The sequence below is a fragment of the Octopus sinensis genome, linkage group LG1 (genome assembly GCF_006345805.1).
Source record: "Octopus sinensis linkage group LG1, ASM634580v1, whole genome shotgun sequence".
NCBI lineage: Eukaryota > Metazoa > Mollusca > Cephalopoda > Octopoda > Octopodidae > Octopus > Octopus sinensis.
The window spans coordinates 168,409,439-168,430,780 of record NC_042997.1 but is presented as its reverse complement, the minus strand read 5'-3'; the positions used below and the strand labels follow the sequence as shown (position 1 = coordinate 168,430,780).

At 37.5% G+C, this 21,342-nt stretch overlaps 1 protein-coding gene across 2 annotated transcripts in view; it reads right to left on the bottom strand.

The window, feature by feature from the left end:
- Positions 1–3,318: 3,318 nt before the first annotated feature.
- LOC115210367 (arf-GAP with dual PH domain-containing protein 1) overlaps positions 3,319–21,342 on the bottom strand; it is an 84,895-nt gene continuing 66,871 nt past the window's right edge. For both annotated transcript variants that reach the window (XM_029778941.2, XM_029778932.2), the window contains exons 4-9: positions 19,616–19,811; positions 18,931–19,077; positions 16,283–16,366; positions 9,097–9,228; positions 8,001–8,226; positions 3,319–6,322 (exon numbers count right to left, since the gene is read on the bottom strand). In XM_029778941.2, the coding sequence (XP_029634801.1) occupies positions 6,264–6,322; positions 8,001–8,226; positions 9,097–9,228; positions 16,283–16,366; positions 18,931–19,077; positions 19,616–19,811 (844 nt within the window). In that variant the 3' untranslated portion in view covers positions 3,319–6,263. The remainder of the gene's footprint in view (positions 6,323–8,000; positions 8,227–9,096; positions 9,229–16,282; positions 16,367–18,930; positions 19,078–19,615; positions 19,812–21,342) is intronic.

Here is a 21,342-nt window from a genome sequence, read left to right as displayed (position 1 = left end):
AATTAAGCAAAATTTACAGAAAACTCACATTCTGGTGTGTGTGTCAAATGCTTTTCTTAGTCTGGTTTACACCACACGCAAACGCACACACACAGTGGGCAACAAATAAAATGAAAGTAAATAGCGACAGAGTGATTTGAGGAAGACTAAAGTGAAAGTATTCTGTCTATGACGCTGATAGATACATGAGTAAAATGTATGGGAATCTAAGAGCTAAGAGTGAGTGAAAATGTTCTTGGAAGAGAGTAATTAGTAATAAAGTAAACATACACTCATACATACATACATACATACATACATACATACATACACACACACACACACACACATACACACATACATACATACATATACATACATACATACATACATACACACACACACATACACACACACACAGTATTGAAGCTTGAGAACAATCAGATACATTTGCAACACATCTGTTGAAAATATTATTGTTCACACACATACATATACATATATACATACAGACAGACAGACAGATAGACACACACACACATGATCCAGCATGGCCACAACCTCAAGGCTGAAACATATAAAAGAATAACAGAATATAAATGTGTGCAAAGTACAAGAAATATTAATGCAGTATATGGGGATTGGACAATAAGCGTAAGGCAGTGTCAATGGTGGTTCCAGAAATCCCAAGCCATAAACTACAGCCTAGAAGACGAGCCTCATCCTGAAAGATCTGTAGAACTCAACAAGGACATCCTGAAAACCCTGGTGGAACAAAATATCATCGTAACTGTTGAGGAACTAGCAGAGAAGCTTGGATTTGGTCATTCAACCATTCATTGACACCTGTGTGCTATCGGAAAAGTCAGCAAATTGGGTCAATGGGTTCCTCACGAACTTTCCGAGTCTAATTGCATGCAGAGAGTGAATGTATGCTTTTCTTTGCTGTCATATCTCACCACTACTCTGCGCTATGTATATCTATATATATAAAACTGTAGTTGTGTGAGTGTCTGTCCCCTTCGATTTAGATTCCTAACTACTCCCACATTTTGCGGTACAGTTTAACCAAATTCGGGTAGCTTATAGTCGTGATTCATATCGAGCCCGTCTGAATATTAGCGCGCGTCTACGATGAGTCTACGATTTAAAAAATAATTTAACATTTTTTATTCCATTTTAATGCATAATTTTTCGTGTGTCGATGGCGGCGGAGTTGGCGTCCACGCTCACACCTGCACCTGTGGAGAAGGGAGTGTAAGGAAATCAACGTCGTAATGCGTTGTCAAGGAGACCAGTGTTCTTTTAGAACAACGACTTCATGGCTTGAAGACACCAAAACAGAAATGGCTAAGAAAGCGTCTACATGAGTCTACGATTTAAAAAAAAATTTACCATCGTTTTTTTTCCATTTTAATGCATTTTTTCGCTATTATATAAGGGAAGTAACTCTCTAAAAATGTCTACGATGAGTCAACGATTTAAAAAAAAATTTACCATCATATTTTTTCCATTTTTAATGCATTTTTTGCTATTTTTTGGCTATAACTCTCTAAAAATGCTTATATAGTTATTTCCCTTACAAACCCGAGCAACGCCGGGCGATACTGCTAGTGTTATATATATATATATATATAGTAAATGCAAAAAAAGAACAAACACAAAAATGAACAACAACGTGAGGACATGGTACATGTAAAGTATTAACAGATGCTCAGGGAAGAAAAAAAAGATGGTTTAATGTTTTGAGCAGACACTCATCTTCAGAAACAGAGGAAAGTCCAGTAGAAGGGAAGATGGAGGAAGAAAATCACCAAAACAGAAATGGCTAAGAAAGCCCGAATTGGCATCTATAAGGGAAGTAACTCTCTAAAAATGCTTATATAGTTATTTCCCTTACAAACCCGAGCAACGCCGGGCGATACTGCTAGTTCTGTATAAAACATGTATAGCTATAGGAAAATATTACCTTACTTGAAAACAAGTGGAGTGTAGCACCAAGAAGAGCATCCATTTGTAGAAAATCTACCTTGACAAATTCCATCTAACCTATACAAGCATGGAAAGGTGAACAATAAATGATTTTATATATATACACACACACACGCATATATGGGGGGGGGTGACTGGGGACTGCTGGTGCTGTCACCATCTCTTTGAAGCAGTTCTCTTCCCTTTAAGGGGAGAGAACTGCTTCAAAGAGATTTAGGTTGTGTATAGCAAAGAAACCACACAGCTTCCTTTAAAATATATGAATACTTGACTGCTATTTCTAGTAGGTTGAGTAGTTGTGTAGAATTCTGTCTTTGTTGGCTTAAGATATTATCTTTTTAGGTAATATGGAGAACTGTACTATATGCATTTTACAGTACTTAGTTTTGTCCCTTGAGTTTAAGTCCCATTATTAACAATACTGCCTTTCTTCGCAGTCAACAAAATAAGCACAAAATAATAGCTTTGATCATATTATTCAACTCTCTCTTCTTCAATAAACATCTGGTCTTGTAGCTATGTATCTCCTCTATTACAAGACATCCTCTTATCAACTGGCACAAAGCCACTTCTCTCAATACTACACCCCCTTCAGTTGAGAGGTTTTGTCTTGCAAGTTACTTGGCAACTTCACTGGATCTGGTGTCATATAAAAAGCACCCAGTCCTCTTTGTAAAGTGGTTGGCACTAGGAAGGATATCCAGCCATAGAAACCATGCCAAAGCAGACAGTAGAGTATGGTGCAGTCCTTGGGCTTATCAGCTCCTATCAAACTGTCCCACCCATGCCAGCATGGAAAAGAGATGTTAAATGATGATAGTGAATAATATATCAATAAAATTATTCAAATACATATATACCTAAATCAAACCAAATCAAAATAGATGAACATCAATGGAATTTATATCTTTGTGGTACCAGTGCCGGTGGCACATAAGAAATCCATCCGAACGTGGCCGTAGCCAGTACCGCATCGACTGGCCTCCGTGCTGTGGGCACATAACAAACACCATCCAATCGTGGCCGTTCGCCAGCCTCGTCTGGCACCTGTGTCGGTGGCACATAAAAAACACCATCCGAGCGTGGCCGTTTGCCAGCCTCGTCTGGCACCTGTGTCGGTGGCACATAAAATCACCCACTACACTCTCGGAGTGGTTGGCGTTAGGAAGGGCATCCAGCTGTAGAAACACTGCTAGGTCTGACTGGCCTGGTGCAGCCTTCGGGCTCCCCAGACCCCAGTTGAACCGTCCAACCCATGCTAGCATGGAGAGCGAATGTTAAATGATGATGATGATGATGATGATATAAAATGTAGTTTAAATTGAAAAGGACAGACATGATAACAAATAATGTTCAGAATATGATTTTATTTAGTCAATAGTTTGCAAGTTAATACATACTGGTGAAGTTCTGGAATGAAAAGAAATATAAAAAAAAAATCTTTCATTTGAGTTTGCCATATAAAAATCAAAATATTAATTAAAGAAAATCTGAAATCTTAAGACAGGATTAAATAATACACCAATGTAATTATAATTTTCATCAAATAGATTTATCTAAGAATAAGGTATGATCACTAATAAAATACTCAGCAAATAACTTGCTTCTTTGACAAGATATGCAGAGGAAACACGAAATTATTCTTTTACTGAATTTTCACTAGAGAAAATACCCTAGTTACAAAAAAAATTATACTTGATCTTTAGTTATCAAAATATTTTATGAAAACAGATTAACTAGAAATAAATAAAAACAAAACAATTTCAAATATTTTCTGATAATAATGGAGCTGATATAACTGAACCATGAAGCTGTAAAAATATAAATTTACTACAGTAATCTTTGGTATATTAAACCATTTGTAAATTAGATAAATGAAATGGGGGCAAAAAAAAAAAAAAAAAAAACTTCCATAAGCCATTTCTTGGTGTTTTACTCAAATATTTATAATCCACGATCTATGTTTTAAAATAAATCTATTAGATACTCAAGTACTGAAACAGTATAATTGTAGAATGGCATTCCATTAACAAGAACAGTATTAATCTTTAAGATTTTAATATAAATAAATCAGCTGTCAATTTCAGCCAAGTGGTGCTCATATTGGTAAAAAGTAGAGGATAATATTAGTCAAAGTTTATCAACTTATTAACAGACAGCTTCTCAAAAATAAATTAATCTAATTTATTAAAATCATATTTAAATTTTGAAAGGGATTATTTTTTATCTTCTTACCCATTATATTTTTATATACTTATATACAAACTTCAAGTATGTCATAATTAGTACATAAGCATATTAAGTTGATAGATATGAAAGACACTTTCTTTCAATAAAAAGTTACACTCGGGATCAAATAGAATAGAAGAAAATCTTAAGTTTTGATTCAAAAAGATATATATGTCAATTCTTTTTCATAAAAGCATTATCTAAATGAAAGAATAAATCTATAGTGTTTTATAGTGGCATTAAGATTCATATTAATCTTGGCTTAAAAACCACAATTAAAGTTGATTTGCACAGAGTTTTTACCTTTGTGAAGTCAGAAATATTTAAGTCATTTTTCTCAATCTGATTGTCTGTCATTTATAGTAATAAAGAAGAGTAAATTGGTCAATTGTAAATAAGTAATCACAACATTGACTGTAGATGTATGTTACTTTAATATATTGTAACTTACCAAACTGACCTTACATTATTTCAGCTCAATAGATTTGAAGATACCAATTTACATACAACAAGGCATTCAGATACAAAAAGTATTTCACTTTTCTTTTTGCGGTTATTTATAATTTCTAATTGGATTAATTTTGATATTAATATTCAACAAAAATTATATAATATCCAATATTTGACAATATTTCATTTATTTTCAGAAATTGTCCTATTAAAAAAAATAATGGATTCCAGTTTAAGAAAATATATTCTAAATACTTTACATTATACAAAACTGTTGATCAAGCTTTACTCATAGAATATTCAAGAGGTTAATTTTATTTGTATCTTTACCAAACAACATTCAATATAAACCATGGCTACTCACTAACTTTCCAGCCCATAGTCACAACATAGCATCCAAAACTAAACAGTATGTCTGAATACAAATTAAACACTTGTAGGGATATTTAATTTGTTTAATACTGGTTCACAACTCTTGCAATGTAAGGCTTAGTATATGAAAGAGGTCTAATAGGGCAAGTTATAACAACCTAGATTTATGACAATGTTCACATCCATAGAACAAATGGCTATTTCTTCAGTGTTATCAGATGAACAATATATACAAGATGAACAAAGATTACTAATGAATAATGGAAAAGTTGACATTTTAAAAGGCTTGTTGAAACATGTAAATAAAATACACATCTGTTTAAAAAATAAAGATTTTACAGTTGCTACAATAGTAAAACATTTTCATTAAAAAAGAAAAATTAGGAATGTAATAGACCAAATTAAAAATATCACAAGATGATACCTTCCAACAACTCTTACTTTGGCTCCAACTAGAGCAACAACAAGCAACAGTTTCCAGTCAGTCTTATTAGAAACACACCAGTTTCTAAAATACTAACAAAAGTCAATCAAGAGTGCACTGTAAATGTTATTAATTAAAAAATAATCTTTACTTTTATTGCTAAAGTTTGAAGAGGAGACAAACCAAATAACTACCAAAGGGGAAGAAAAAAGACATGAGAATGACTTCTTTGGAACCAATAATTTTAGATCAGCAAGAAAAAACAACCAGAAACAATACAACTGGAACAATTCAAAGATATTGTAACAGAGATTGACTACAGAAATTAAGTATAAATATATATGTATGTATATGATTGCCTATTTATATTCTGGCTCAACGTTTCATATGATATTAAATATGTTCAGTTTCAAGGAAGGAATATATTTTGAAGAATGCAACAATTATTTATTATCATTTTAAGTCTTGTTGCTGTTGTATTAATTTTGATTTTAAATTTTATAATCAGATGAGCCCTTTTAGGTGCCTGAAATGGTTAACAATAAGGCTCCATATTTAATCTAAGTGATACCAAGATGAATAAGAAGTATCATTCCTCCAAAACTATGCTCTGGTATTTCTGGTACAATATGATGACAGTGACAATGACAACAACGAAGATGATCAATATTTTGGAATAGTAGTAGTAGTAGTAGTAGAAGTAGTAGTAGAAGTAGCAGCAGTAATTTAGTCAGTCCTCTCAAAATCAATAGCAAGGCAGATTGTTTTGAAGATTTTGGTACAGGAAAATGTTTGGCATTTCCTAGACATTTCAATTTCATCTTTTCATCATTTGGTAAATAGTTGTAGGCCTTTTGTTGACCATCGAGGCAGCAACTAAGGAAAGACAAATTATAATAAATATAATTAATTAGTTATATTTAACAGGTTCAGTTACTTATAAAAATTATGAAAAATGTATATTAATATGAACAAATTGTTGTGAAGCTCTGTGTCAGTTCTGGTCAAGCAGACCTACAATAAAAGTTCCACTCATGACTAACCCATCTTAAACTCATCATCATCATTTAATGTCCATCTTTCATGCTAGATGGTTTGACCAGAGCTGGCCAGGTAGGAGCCTGCACCAGACTTCTGTGTTTGTTTTCATAGGGTAGCATGCTAGCATGAAAGGTGAACATTGACCAGAGCTGGTCAGGCAGGAGCCTGCACCAGACTTCTGTGTCTGTTTTGGCAGAGTTTTTAGAGCTGGATGCCTTTCCTAACACCAACCTAGCAGAGTGTATTGAGTGCATTTTACATGACACAAGCAAAGGTGAGATCAATTTTAGCAAGGTTTTCACAGCTTGATGCCCTTTCAAATGCCAATTAATTTACAGTGTGGAATGGATGCTTTTACGTTGCATCATCAGCACTGGCAGGGTCCCTAAATAACTTGCAAGACAAAGATCCTTTGAGAGGGGAGGGGGCATTGAAGGAGGTGATCTTGTGTCAGATGATGAAAGCTTATAGTGAGTGACAGAGAGAGACAGACAGACAGAAACAAGTGTCTTGCTTATTCAGATGTAGTATATTTAAGACAAATTATATCTTTCACCTTTTACTTATTTCAGTCACTGGAGTCCAACCACAAAGGGTGTAGTCCAACAAATTGGCCCTAGTGCTTATTCTTTTTTATTTATGTCTGATACTTATTCTATCAGTCCCTTTTGGCAAACCAACACACAACGTTTGAAAAATATTTTAAAAAAACAAACACTTAAAATGAAGGAAAATATAGCGTTCATTGTTATAAATTGACGAATTTTATATACGATGGGCTTTGGGCTTCCACACAATTTCTGCCTATCAAATGCACTCACAAAGTATTGGTCAGCCCAGTATTGGATATTTAAAAACCCAAAATCATTCAGGTATGGTATGTGGGAGGTTTGCCTTGTTTTCTAACAAATCAAACATCTATACATGTATAGGGTTTAGGCTTCTTTCAATGACTAAGCAAGATAAGTTTTTCTATTTCATCATTAAATATATTCTTTAACTTGTTACAACTTTAAAGTTGCAGCCATGCATATATATGGGTGTATATGCATATTTCAAGGAGTATTGTCCTTTCATCAGTACTAACACATATACTGAAATTGTTCATGTGTGCATATCTGTGTTTTAAAAAACACACACAAAGAAGGCTGAGCTAGTATAGGTACATAATGCTGCATAAGGGCCAACAACTCCAAAGGAAATATGCTATTATAGAAAGACACAATTAAAATGTTGATGATGCTAATAATGATGAAGTTAACAACAAATAAATATTCTAAAGTAACTAATATAAAATCTGCAAATAGTAATAGCATCATATTTGTATCTGTAATCATTATGACAAAAGACTACATAACCAAAAGTTTAATTACTAACTTAGAGGAACTGGACCAAAGAATCTGATATTTTTCTGCAAGTCTACTGTTATATAAAACTAGAAGCTTTATATGTACTTACCACAAAGTACAGAAGGAGAAACAATATAAAATTATGAACTAAAAACTTTACTTACTTTTATTATCTTGGGGTGTTAACGGGGTCAAGGTAACTTTAGTCAATTCATGTATCCACTCTTCCATTTCACCTTTAGAGTCAGCACTCAAATAAAAGTCTCTGTCAGGTGTGTGAAGTGTAAAGCCATAACCAGGTGCAGTTCGACCATCAGCAGGTATTCCTTCCACAATGGAATAGCAATTGTCTTTATGGCCAATAAATATTTCTCCTTTAGCAAAAGCATTCTGAAAGAAAAATTCAAGATAACATTTTTTCAAACTAATAAACAATTTTTTGGTTAAATGATATATATTTTTAAAGTACATAACTACAAATTTGAGTATACTAATCTTGAAGAGTTTCTGTAATAGCAAGCAAATAAGACAAATTTCCTTTCTGGACCTCATATGTATCCATCATGAGTAGGTAAGTTTCATCAGAAGTTATTCTCCAACAAAATAAAATGAAGCCAAAGACAATGGATTTAAGTATCTTACTTTGAGACAAACTGGGATTATTGTGATTTCATGAAAACTCATAACCTATGACACAGTCATCCAATACCTTATCTTCTTCACTATTTTACTATATTAGACCTAATGTTTTCTTTCCTTCTTCGTTTCTAAGTCAAGAGAGAAGTCAGTACCCGTGATCCTTTCCAAGGTCTCTGAGACTGGTGGAAGAAACTATCCCCAAACTGAAAACTTGGCCCAAATACTTGCAACAGAATGGATTCCACTAAAGACACCCAAGGTGTCAGGTGGTGGTGTCAAAATGGATCATGGAGTAAGTCTATCATTGAAGCAGAACATGGTAGAATTTGAACTCAGATCTCAAGCAAAATGAACATATATAATAAGGTATCCAGTCCAATTTTCTTACAGTTTTACCAATTCATTGCACTGAATTAGTATTGTTTTTTATCAAACCCGAAAGAATGAAATGCAAAGCTGATCTTGACAGAATTTAAACTCAGAGTACTGAGGGCTGCAACAAATATGAAATATTCTATCTGATGTTCAAACCATTCTGCCAGTTCAATGCCTCTGAAAATTTTCAATTTCTTAACTAACATCCAGTTATTACACAGGAATCAAATTAAATGAATTACTTACCAAAGGTTCTTCAAAATACATCAATTTTCTACGATCAAATGTAAACCACCGTTTTCTGAATGGTTCATCTCTGGGTCCTTTCTTACTGAGCCATCCTTCTTTACTGAAACTTCTTGTTAAATCCTCACACAACTACAAATGCAAAATGAACAAAAACAATTGTAAAAGAATAATAATCATCATCATCATCATCGTTTAGCGTCCGTTTTCCATGCTAGCATGGGTTGGACGGTTCTACTGGGGTCTGTGAAGCCAGAAGGCTTCATCAGGCCCAGTCAAATCTGGCAGTGTTTCTACGGCTGGATGCCCTTCCTAACGCCAACCACTCCGTGAGTGTAGTGGGTGCTTTTTACGTGCCACCCGCACTGGTGCCAGACAGAGCTGGCAAATGGCCACGAACGGATGGTGCTTTTTATGTGCCACCGGCACGAGGGCCAGGCGAGGCTGGCAACGGACACGAAACGGGGCGGTGCTGGCAACAGTCGCGAAACGGAAAGTTCTCTTACATGCCACCGGCACTGGTAACACATCTGCAATTTCCATTGATCGATTTCCATTGATCGATTTCGATTCTGATCGTCACTTGCCTCAACGGGTCTTCACAAGCAGAGTTTTGACATGCCACCGGCACTGGTAGCACATCCGCAATTTCCATTGATCGATTTCGATTCTGATCCTCACTTGCCTCATCACGTCTTCACAAGTAGAGTTTTGTGTCCCAAGAAGGGAAGGTATGCATACGTAGGCTGGCTCCATCCCATGTAGAAGGCCACGGGTTATGGACTCACTTGTCCTGCCGGGTCTTCTCGCGCACAGCACACTTCCAGAGGTCTCGGTCTCTAGTCATTTCCTCAGTGAGACCTAAAGTTCGAAGGTCGTGCTTCACCACCTCGTCCCAGGTTTTCCTGGGTCTGCCTCTTCCACAGGTTCCCTCAACCGCTAGGGTGTGGCACTTTTTCACACAACTATCTTCATCCATTCTCGCCACATGACCATACCAGCGCAAACGTCTCTCTTGCACACCACAACTGATGCTTCTTAGGTCCAGCTTTTCTCTCAAGGTACTTACACTCTGCCGAGTGTGAGTACCGGCATTACACATCCATCGGAGCATACTGGCTTCATTTCTAGCGAGCTAACGCATATCCTCAGCAGTCACGGCCCATGTTTCACTGCCATGTAGCATGGCTGTTCGTACACACGCATCATACAGTCTGCCTTTCACTCTGTGCGAGAGGCCTTTTGTCACCAGTAGAGGTAAGAGCTCTCTGGACTTTGCCCAAGCTATTCTTACTCTAGCAGTTACACTTTCAGCACACCCGCCCCCGCTGCTGACTTGGTCACCTAGGTAACGGAAACTATCAACTATTTCTAGTTTTTCTCCCTGGAAAGTGACGGAAGTTGGTCTCAGAGCATTTTCAGTGTTTATTGTTCCTGAGCATCTGCCACATACAAAAACCATCTTCCTAGTTAGCCTTCCTTTGACATTGCTGCATCTCTTATGTGTCCATAGCTTACACTTGGTGCATCTTATAGAGTTTCTACCTACACCTTTTCTACAGATCGAGCAGGGCCATCTACCTGAAGGTGTTTGTGATTTGTCTACCTTCCTACTGATTACGACTTTGGTTTTAGCTAGATTGACTCTGAGGCCCTTCGATTCTAATCCTTGTTTCCACACCTGAAACTTCTCCTCCAGTTCTGATAGCAACTCAGCAATTAGAGCAAGGTCATCAGCATAGAGGAGCTCCCAAGGGCATCCTGTCTTGAATTCCTCCGTTATTGCCTGGAGGACTATGATAAATAGGAGGGGGCTGAGTACTGAGCCTTGGTGGACTCCTACCTCTACCCGGAATTCTTCACTGTACACATTTCCAACCCTCACCCTACTAGCGCGTCCCTGTACATGGCCTGCACAGCTCTCACTAACCATTCATCTATCCCTAGTTTCCTCATTGCCCACCAGATAAGGGATCGGGGGACCCTGTCGAAGGCTTTCTCCATGTCAACAAAAGCCAGGTACAGGGGCTTATCTTTGGCTAGGTATTTCTCCTGCAGCTGCCTTACCAGGAATATAGCATCAGTAGTACTTTTCCCTGGCACAAACCCAAACTGCATCTCATCTAAACTAACTCTCTCTCTAATTAGTTGGGCTATGACCCTCTCCGTAACCTTCATCACTTGGTCCAACAGCTTGATACCTCTGTAGTTATTTGTATCTAGGGCATCACCTTTACCTTTGTAGCAGTTGACTATTATACTGCTACACCAGTCATTGGGTATGACCCCTTTGTGTATCACCTGATTAACTATACGGGTGACTAGGCTATAGCCGACACTACCAGACATTTTGAGCATCTCTGCAGTGATTCCTGATGGGCCTGGGGCTTTCCCTGTCTTCATGCTTCTAATTGCCTTAGCTACCACGGAACTATCAACTCGGATAGCTGGTCCCTCTGTTGGGTCAACATTCGGCAGACTCTCTTTATCCCATTCATTTTCTTCATTCAGCAACCTTTCATAGTGGCATCTCCAAACCTCTCTCTTTGCATCCTCATTTAGCGCAAGTGAACCATCTTCCATGCGAATACACTTCTCTCCTACCACATCACGATTCTCTCTCACACACTGTCTTGCAACATGAAACACCTCCAGTCTTTGGTCCTCACGGCGCAGAACATTGGCAAATTTTTTCTTATCTGCTTCCCCTCTGGCTAAATAAACCTGTCTCCTAGCTTCTCTTTTGGCAGTCTGATACAATCCCCTGCTACCCCCATTTTTCCAGACCTTCCAAGCCTGTCTCTTTTCTCTAATAGCCCTGTCTACAATATTGTTCCACCACCACGTTATTCTAGGTCGAGAGGGGACTTTGCACCAGCCACAGATCTGGTCAGTGGCTCTCAGCAGGTTGTCCCTTAGAAACGTCCAGCTGTCTTCTACCCCCTGTGATGCTCTATCCCCTTCTACTTCGTCAGAGGCTTCAAGTAATATGTCCCTAAATCTCTGTCCATTTGCAGGATCTTTAAGCTTCCAGATCCTTCTTCTCCATATTTGTCGTCTTCTGGTTGTCCTCCTAGTCCTGATCCTAAAGTCACTAACTACCAGTCTATGTTGTGGGGTACATTCTTCACCTGGGAAGGTTTTGGCATTTATAAGCAGCCATCTCTCCCTTTGCCTTGTAAGGATGTAGTCAATTTGGCTGGTATGTTGGCCCGATTGGTAAGTGACTAGGTGGCTGGTAGGTTTCCTGAAGTTAGTGTTGCAAATCATAAGATTATTTGCATCGCAGAACTCCAGCAGCCTGGTTCCCTCCTCGTTGCGGGAGCCATAGCCATAGCCTCCATGTACGCCATGGAAGCCCCCAGCATGTCGTCCAACGTGACCATTGAAGTCACCAGCCACAAAGATAAGGTCTCTGTCGTTCGTCAACGAGGTAGTCTGCAGTAGAGTGTCATAGAATCGGTCTTTCTGTCCATCGGGTAGCCCCGACTGAGGAGCATAGGCTGATATAATGGTTGCTAAACTATGATGAAGCACTAATCTAATCTTAAGTATTCTGTCACATACTCTGATTACCTCAATTACTTTATCTACCCATTTCTCAGCGATAAGTATACCCACGCCACCAACCCCGTCAGTGTTCCCTGCCCAGAAAATCTTGTACCTGCGTTCCTTGCCTGTGAGGAACCTAGCTGATCCTCCTCTCCACCTTATTTCTTGCATGCAACATATATCCACACATCTCCGTTCAAGCATCTCAACTATCTCACCAGACCTACCTTTCAGAGTGCCAACGTTGAGGGTGCCAACCCTGAGGGTGTGGGAGGCATGGGCTCTAGAGACCTGGGACGGTGGACAGTAGCTTCGTGTACCTGAAAAGAAAGCTCGCATTTGGCAGAATTCATGTGCAAGAAATGAAGTAGTAAAGTAGCCTTCAGTACAACCTGCATAACGCTAGCCTTTCATATTTTGCACTGTATGAACATTACCTTACATAGGTCGAGACTAGGGGTAGGGAGGGGTAGGGATGGTGAGAACATTTGCAGTCTTCATGGGAAGCAACCCCGGAATGGCAGAGAATAGGAACTTCCGGCATGCGTGGTGGGGGTGGGAGGGCGGGTGCACCGTGTCTGAGTAAAGAGGTTCTGTTAATCGTATGAGCTAGCAAATGGGTTTGTATGAATCGGGAGACAACACTAAACGAAAAATTGAAAAATCAGAGTGGCTATGAACCTGTAGACAAGTCTAAACGAAAAAAAATGTTTGAGCTAGACAGGGTAATGAGGGAATACTGAAAGAATGAGGGACAATACAATGAGATGGAAATTGAAGAATAGAGAAAGAATAAGAATAAGTGCAAGAAAGAAGGTAGTCGTAGCGAGGTTGGACGATTCATGAAATAATTGTAGTTCTGGAGAGGAGTGAGTAGCAAAAATGTTTAGTGTATGATTTAGTAGGTAAGACATAGAGATATTAAAATATGGTGCCATTGATGGATCCAGGAAGTGGTATGTAGTTAGCTAATTTGAAGGATCAAAACCCATTATAACAGCAGCAAAAAGATGTAGGTGAATGAAACAACAAGTCAATAGGCTGAAGTTATAGTGCTATATTGCCAATCAGCTGCTTGGCCATTTTTTGAGAAGCACTCCAGGAATTGGCATCTATAGAAGCACCATCCCAGATCTGTCTGCAGTACTCTTATCAGAGATACACATGAGCCTTGTAAAGGCCATAAAGAAGAAACCTAATCATTAAGGTAGTGTTTTAATAAAGTTATACATGTTAGGTTGCCTTGAGAGATCAAAGATTGTATTTGTAACAACTTTCAGGATTTTCACTAAAGGTTGGTCATCTGTAAAAAGAGCACTCAAGAAGACATGGGATGAAGTATTGATCTCAAGACACTGAACCTTACGAAGGAGATGACAAAGGACTGAAATATCTAGCACCTTGCTGTACTCAAGAAGACTCATCCACCACAGCAAAATTGATACCAGTGCTGGTACCACATAAAAAGCACCCAGTACATTCTGCGGAGTGGTTTGCATTAGGAAGGGCATCCAACCATAGAAACCATGCCAGAACAGACAATGGAGCCTAGTGCAGCCCCTGGTCTTACTAGCTCCTGGTAAACCAGCCAACCCATGCCAGCATGGAAGACAGACTTTAAGTGGTGATGATGATGATGTGGACACAGGCATAGCTGAGTGATTAAAAAGGTCACTTTGAAACTATAAGGTCAGTGTGGTATCTTGGCCAATGACATTTATCAAACCTTATGAGTGAATTTAGTCAGAAAGAGTACTGAAGCCCATTGAATGAACTGTGTCTGTAATTCAAAAGTTAGCCTTGTCAAACAAGTACCACACTGCTTCTACCAGAGAATTATGTTAGGGGTACACATGTCTGTGGAATATTCAGCCACACTGCATGCTAGTTAAATGAGAGGGTTGTCCAGTTGTTTGAAATGAGCACTCATATATCAAAATTGATATGAGAGTGCATTATGATCATATCCCCACTGAAGGTTGTTTTCAAGGCCTCTGCTTATGGAAGCAGTATATACTGGTGTAAAGTGTATATCGCATGTGGACGATGTCACTGTATTGGAAATAAAGGAGTGAAAGTAAAAAAAAAAAAGTTAAATCACATGTTTATGGTACATGTAATTAGGTATGAGAGTAAGAAGGTACAGAATATCATTAATGTGCAGAAGGAGGAATGTCAGTGTCACGATTTAATATAAAAGTGAAAGCAACATTGCTAAGAAGTTCTCAATCTGGGCAAGGTAGAAGGTCAATAGAATTGCTTTCCTGAAGTTATTAAAGACAAGAGACCACTGGTACATAATAGCAGAGTAAGTGTGTAGCTGATTTAACTCAGTACATACTGGTGAGCAGAGAGGAGAGAAAATCAGAATGATAAAAAAGTGATTGTTAGCAATTGTTTTCATCACTTTTGAGTTGTTAACAATGAGGGTAATAGGTCAGTAGTGAAGGCGCATGGCTCAGTGGTTAGAGCATCGAGCTTACGATCATGAGGTTGTGAGTTTGAATCCTGGACCAGGCTGCATGTTGTGTTCTTGAGCAAGACACTTTATTTCACGTTGCTCCAGTTCACTTAGCTGTAGAAATGAGTTGCGACGTCGCTGGTGCCAAGCTGTATCGGCCTTTGCCTTTCCCTTGGATAACACTGATGGCATGGAGATGGGAGGCCAGTATGCATGGGCGACTGCTGGTCTTCTATAAAACAACTTTGCCCGTACTTGTGCCTGGGAGGGTAACTTTCTAGGTGTAACCCCATGGTCTGTGTCGTGACCGAAGGGGGTCTCAGAAAAGGTCAGTAATTTTAACAGGTGCAGAGAAGATGTCTATCTTGGAAACTGGACAAAATTATGGATATCTGATATCTGACAGATTTAGATTCCTGTATATAGAGAAAGATCAGAGCTTAATAAGGATGGGTGCCAAGTGAACACTAAGAACATTAGACCTAAATGACAGTAGATTAGGTCATGTTCTATAAGTAAGAATTGGCAGTAAATTCTGTGAAGAATTTAATGTATTGGTGAGTGAGTAAAACTTCAGAAATATTTCCATCCATACCCTCTTTTATTCATAAATGATCCTTCTTGAGAAAATTTATATATCTATCGATATGGTGATTGTCAATGCAGAATCTATCAAAGAACAACAATAAAAGTTCAATATCTGGAAGAGTGCTTTAACATATTAAAGATCAACATGGCAAGGATTAAAATAGCAATTAGTAATTCAACACTGTGGATTAATGGAGGTATGGGTAAGAAATGTGATATTTCTTGGTAGTAGAATATGAATGGGCGATGAATCTGAAAGATTTATGGGAGCTAGAAATAAATTTCTCAAAATGACTGAATGGCTGTGCAACAGAGCTTAAAAACCAAGGTCAGGGTGAAAGTGAGCAAAGAAAATAGGTATTAAAAGGATTAACAGGAAATATAGCTGTAGTAACACAAACGAACAGCTCTTGCTGAATAAAAAAATGCAGTGGAAGGCATGTGATGGAGGGGAATTTAAGAAGCTATAAGAAGAAATAGGGAAATAGGGTACTGGGTCCCGTGGGATGCTATTGTGCAAACTCAACCAGCCATGCCAACACAGAAAAAAAAATACTAAAACAATGGTGGTGATTATCTTCTTACCTCAGATACATTCTTGTCGGGAAAGGCAATCTTACGTCGTTCTAATTTCAATGCCCTTATTGACTGGTACCAATCTACAATTTCCTGAAAAACAGAACATTGAAAATAAGACAAATACAGAAAATGGTACTTAGATGTTTTTCAGATATATTTTAAATAAATTGCGTTTTTAAAAAAATGTAAACTAACTCTGAAATATTGTGATCTTCATCAAATAAACCCCCAGGAACTGTAATTCGAAAATGCAAAACTATTAACAGCAATCAAGAGTTCAAACGTCTGTGGCAGCTTTTGCATTATGTGCTAAAACAAGATTATTCTGCTGGATTTAGTCTAAAGTGCTTACAGACAGATTGAAAGTGTTGTAAATGGAAAGAAATTTAACAGTAAAAGCAAAAAAAAACCTTGGGTTTAATAATTCAAATGTTAAAGTTTGTAAAAGTCATCCACATTAAAGAAAACAAGTCACAGAACATAAAGAACTGCTAAAAGCCACCAGATGAGTAAATTTAAATTATTTTGCTTTCTTCTACCGATATATTTTCTCTTAGAAAATATATTGGTAAAAAAAATTCCCTGTTTTGCCAGCAAGAATTTAGTCACACTACAAGTTATATCAAGAGGACATTCTCTTAAGAACTTGTGTCATGATACACAAACTTATAAGAGCATGAGTGTGTCCATATATACAGGTTTTGGACCCCAATCAAATTGCACAAAACCTTACAAAACAAAAAATGTTTTGAATCATCATTTATTAAGGCATTATAAAAACCATTTAATTATGCTACTCTCTGTTCAAGGAAGGCAGTGGGAGTGAGTAGAAGAGCTATCAAGAGTCAAAATAAAGGCTACTGAGAAGACATCAAGATGGCTCTGGCTACAAAAGGAGTTGATCAACAGGAGTCAGTAGAATGCTGCTTGGACACAGGCCTAGGCTTGATAAACTCAGGTTGGGTCACCTGGAGATGTATTTTGTGAGACCCAAATCACCCAGTGAACCCAAGAAACAACACTAACAATATGTCCAAGTATTGCATCTATAACTCTTGTCTAACAAAGGAAGGGAAAGACAACTCCCAGAATTTAAATTAATTAAGATTGATTAAGAATAGAATATTGAAGAGATGGGGTTGATCTTTGGTAGCACAGTGGCTACACTAGAAACATTTAAGTTTAGTCTGACATGAAGCATAGTCTAACAACTACTGAAGATCTTAGATGATGGCTAGAGGATTTTTGTGAATGAACTTAATGACCGAGAAAGAAATGCTTGCTACATGAAAAATAATTTAGTAAAGTGCATGCTGATGAACCAAAAACTTCAATTAACTAAAACTACATATAGAAGAAGCAATCATTATCTTAATGACTACTCTAGTCAACAGTTGAGATCTAACTGGCTCTAAAAGCTGTGTAGGTCCAGATATGGACCCTGAGTAAGCAAGCCTGTAATCATGGGCATTCCAGCAGTGACAAACCCATCCTGTTTTCAGAAATAGCTTGTTTAAGGACACATTATTTAAAGTGTTCTTTATTTTTTATGATGGTAGGGTATGACATGAGACAAGTTTGGCTGACTTTATGGTGTTGCTCTAAATATGCACCAGAAGAGTTCATCTGCTTATTGCATTATTTTAATTGCATGCATTCTCATTGTTCACATACATACACAGAAAGTGGTTATTGCTACAACGAGGGGTCTCTTTTTACCTGAAATGTGAATGGATTTGATACATAGAAACTAAAGCCTGTCATACACACAAACACACGTCCAACCCATGCTAGCATGGAAAACGGACGTTAAACAATGATGATGATGACATATATATATCATCATCATCATCATCATCATCATTTAGCATCCGCTTTCCATGCTAGCATGGGTTGGACGGGTCAACTGGGGTCTGTGAAGCTGGAAGGCTTCGTCAGGCCCAGTCAGATCTGGCAGTGTTTCTACGGCTGGATGCCCTTCCTAATGCCAACCACTCCGCGAGTGTAGTGGGTGTTTTTTACGTGCCACCTGCACAGGTGCCAGACAGAGCTGGCGAACGGACGGTGCTTTTACGTGTCACCGGCACGTGGGCCAGCCGAGGCTGGCAACAAACACGAACGGATGGTGCTTTTACGTGCCACCGACACGGGGCCAGACAGAGCTGGCAAACGGCCACGAACGGACGGTGCTTTTACGTGTCACCGGCACGGGGGCCAGCCGAGGCTGGCAACGAACACGAACGGATGGTGCTTTTACGTGCCACCGACACGGGGCCATATATATAATATGTATATGTGTATTAGTATCTCTTTCCCATGACTTTGCATAATAGTTGTAAATGAGTGTCACCCTCATGCAAGTGATGTCCTTTGTTTTCAATCTTCTGGAAAAACATGTCTGGTCATGAGGAAATATTACCATAATTGGGAACAGGTGAAGGTTGATGACAGGAAGGGCATCCAGTCATAGAAAAATTTGCCTCAACAAATTTCATCTAACCCATGCAAGCATGGAAAAGTGGATGTTAAAACAATGATGGTAATGAGGATGATGACTATAGCTAATACTTCTATGTCTAGTTTTCCATTTTTTTTTTTTAATATAAAGAAACATTGCTTGAAAATTTGTTCAAAATAATCCTTCAGTTTAATACCTTGCTGTCTTGGTGGTAAACATAGATACATCGGGTTGATCCACGGTCAGTATATGTAATTTGAAGACCATTTAATTGTCCAATCTTTTCAGGCACAAACACAGCATTCAAACTATCCAAATTAATTTCAGCTTTAGGTCTGCTTGCCTGAAAAATGTTTTTAAAAATGTTATACAGAGTAACAAGAGAAAAGCTAACAAAAATTACAATAAAAATAATGACAAATAAAAGCAAAAGAACTTAGTAAAAACCTGAAGATTAAAAGAACAATAGGTCTTAACAAATTAAAGGTCAAACACATTGACCAACAATTACCATGGAAGGGATAGGTCGATTACACTGACCCCAGTGCTCAACCGGTACTTATTTTTATTGACCCCAAAAGGGATGAAAGGCAGAGTCAACTTCAGCAGAATCTGAACTCAGAACATAAAGATAGACAAAATGTGACTAAGCATTTTGCCTGGTGTGCTAAAGATTCTGTCATTTCACTGCCCTATGTTTCATCAAAATATTTTTAATTTGAAACAATAACTTCTCCCAATAACTCCCTAACAATAATATGCCATTTGTATAAAATTTATAGGAAGAAAAACTTTAATCAATTAGATTTATTTCAAAACATTATAGTTATGAGAAAATATATAGAAAAAATATATACAAATGAAAAAATGTATAGACTCACGTTCTCCTTATTAAAATATTTTAAAAGATTTTCAGATCGAGAGAGCAAAAATCGTCTTGGCTTAAACTTTTGATTTTCTTTTCCTCTTTTCATCAAAATACCTTCTTTTGTTTCCTTCAAATATTCATTTTGATGTTGAGGATCATCGAATTCAAAGCGTTTGTATTTAGCATAGATCCACTCTGTTTTCAGTACACTGGGATAGAAAAAAAAATAATGACATAAAAACACAGACTGAAAAGGAACAAAGAAAGAGAAGTTGCTCAGGTTTTCTCTAGAACAGAGTACAAATGGCTCTAACTGGATGTCAAATATGAACTATCAACCCAGTTCAGGAATTACTCAAGATTGCCCTACAAACAACCACTGCAAATAAAACAATATCAAAGCAGATCTTTTGGATTCATATGTTTGGCAAAATATTTTGACTAGAGGTCGTGTTGAGAGACACAATTTTAATATCATTACAACCATAACTACACTGCTTAAGCTTATAGTGACTTATGTTTATACTTTGTAATGTTATTGTATATTATAAAGTACAAAAGCCATTTGTTGTGTATCTATAACCAAAACAAATATAATTTACAAAAGACTTTCCAATTTGGTGTCTTTATGGCATTTTGCATTGAGAGAAACTAACATTCAAAAGAAAGAAAAAATAATTTTACTGATATTGATTTACACATATTATCATCATTGTTTTTTTTTATGTCCACTTCTTCCATGCTGGCATCAGTTGCATGAGACTTATTGGAGGTAGTTTTCTACAGTTGGCTGCCTTTCCAGTCACTGACCTTTGTTTTTCAAATAAGGTAGTTTTATTTCAGTAGACTTCACACTTTAAAACTAAGCTATTAGACATAATTTACAGTGAGTGGCTTCTATGTAGTTTCTATCTACTAAATTTCACCAAAAATACTTGCTCAAACTGCTATGCAGTGGCATGGTACTGAAAACTATCTGGACATAAAGCAACCTTCACAGCCACACCTATATATAAACAGCAGAGTGGTAGATTAAATATCTTACAATATTTAGTCATCAATGACTATTGTGATAATGAAAGGACAGGCAAAAAGTGACAAAGTCATCATGGTTTAGAAGTCAGTGAGTGAATCTTTGCAATGTAGGATGGCCTTCTACTGCATGTAATCTCAAATGTTGGAATATCCATGTATAGCAGTACCATCCCAGATAGGGAGGGGCTATACGCCATCGAAATCTTACTTAGCTTTGTAGAGGCTCCAACACTTCATCTGAGTTGGTATTTCCTGATCTTGAAGATAAAAGGTTAGTTGTAGGGCATAGTTTTAGCCCTGTGTAATAAGGTTGACCGGAAAGTACATTATTCATGACTAGGGAAAGAGCGATACAAGGTTGTTTCCACCATAGTATGAGAATTGATTGATGTCTCATTGAGAAAGAATCAAGATTATCATGTCCCAATGAATAATATCTTAACTGCGGATAGTTAAGAGGAATTACAAATTGAACCATCTGGAGTGAGCATTTTTAGAGATGATAATGAGTAGATTGTTAATATACAGGAGGAAGAATGTGGGAGGCAGAGGGAAATGGCAGAGTTAGTAGAGTACTAGACTACACGTGACCCATTGGTTCACCTAGAAAGTCTGAGTTTCCCAGCAACGGAGTTTTGTTTCGTGGATTTTTTTTCTTTTCCAGGTTATTTCACATGCTTTCAACAAATGTGACATCAAAATCAC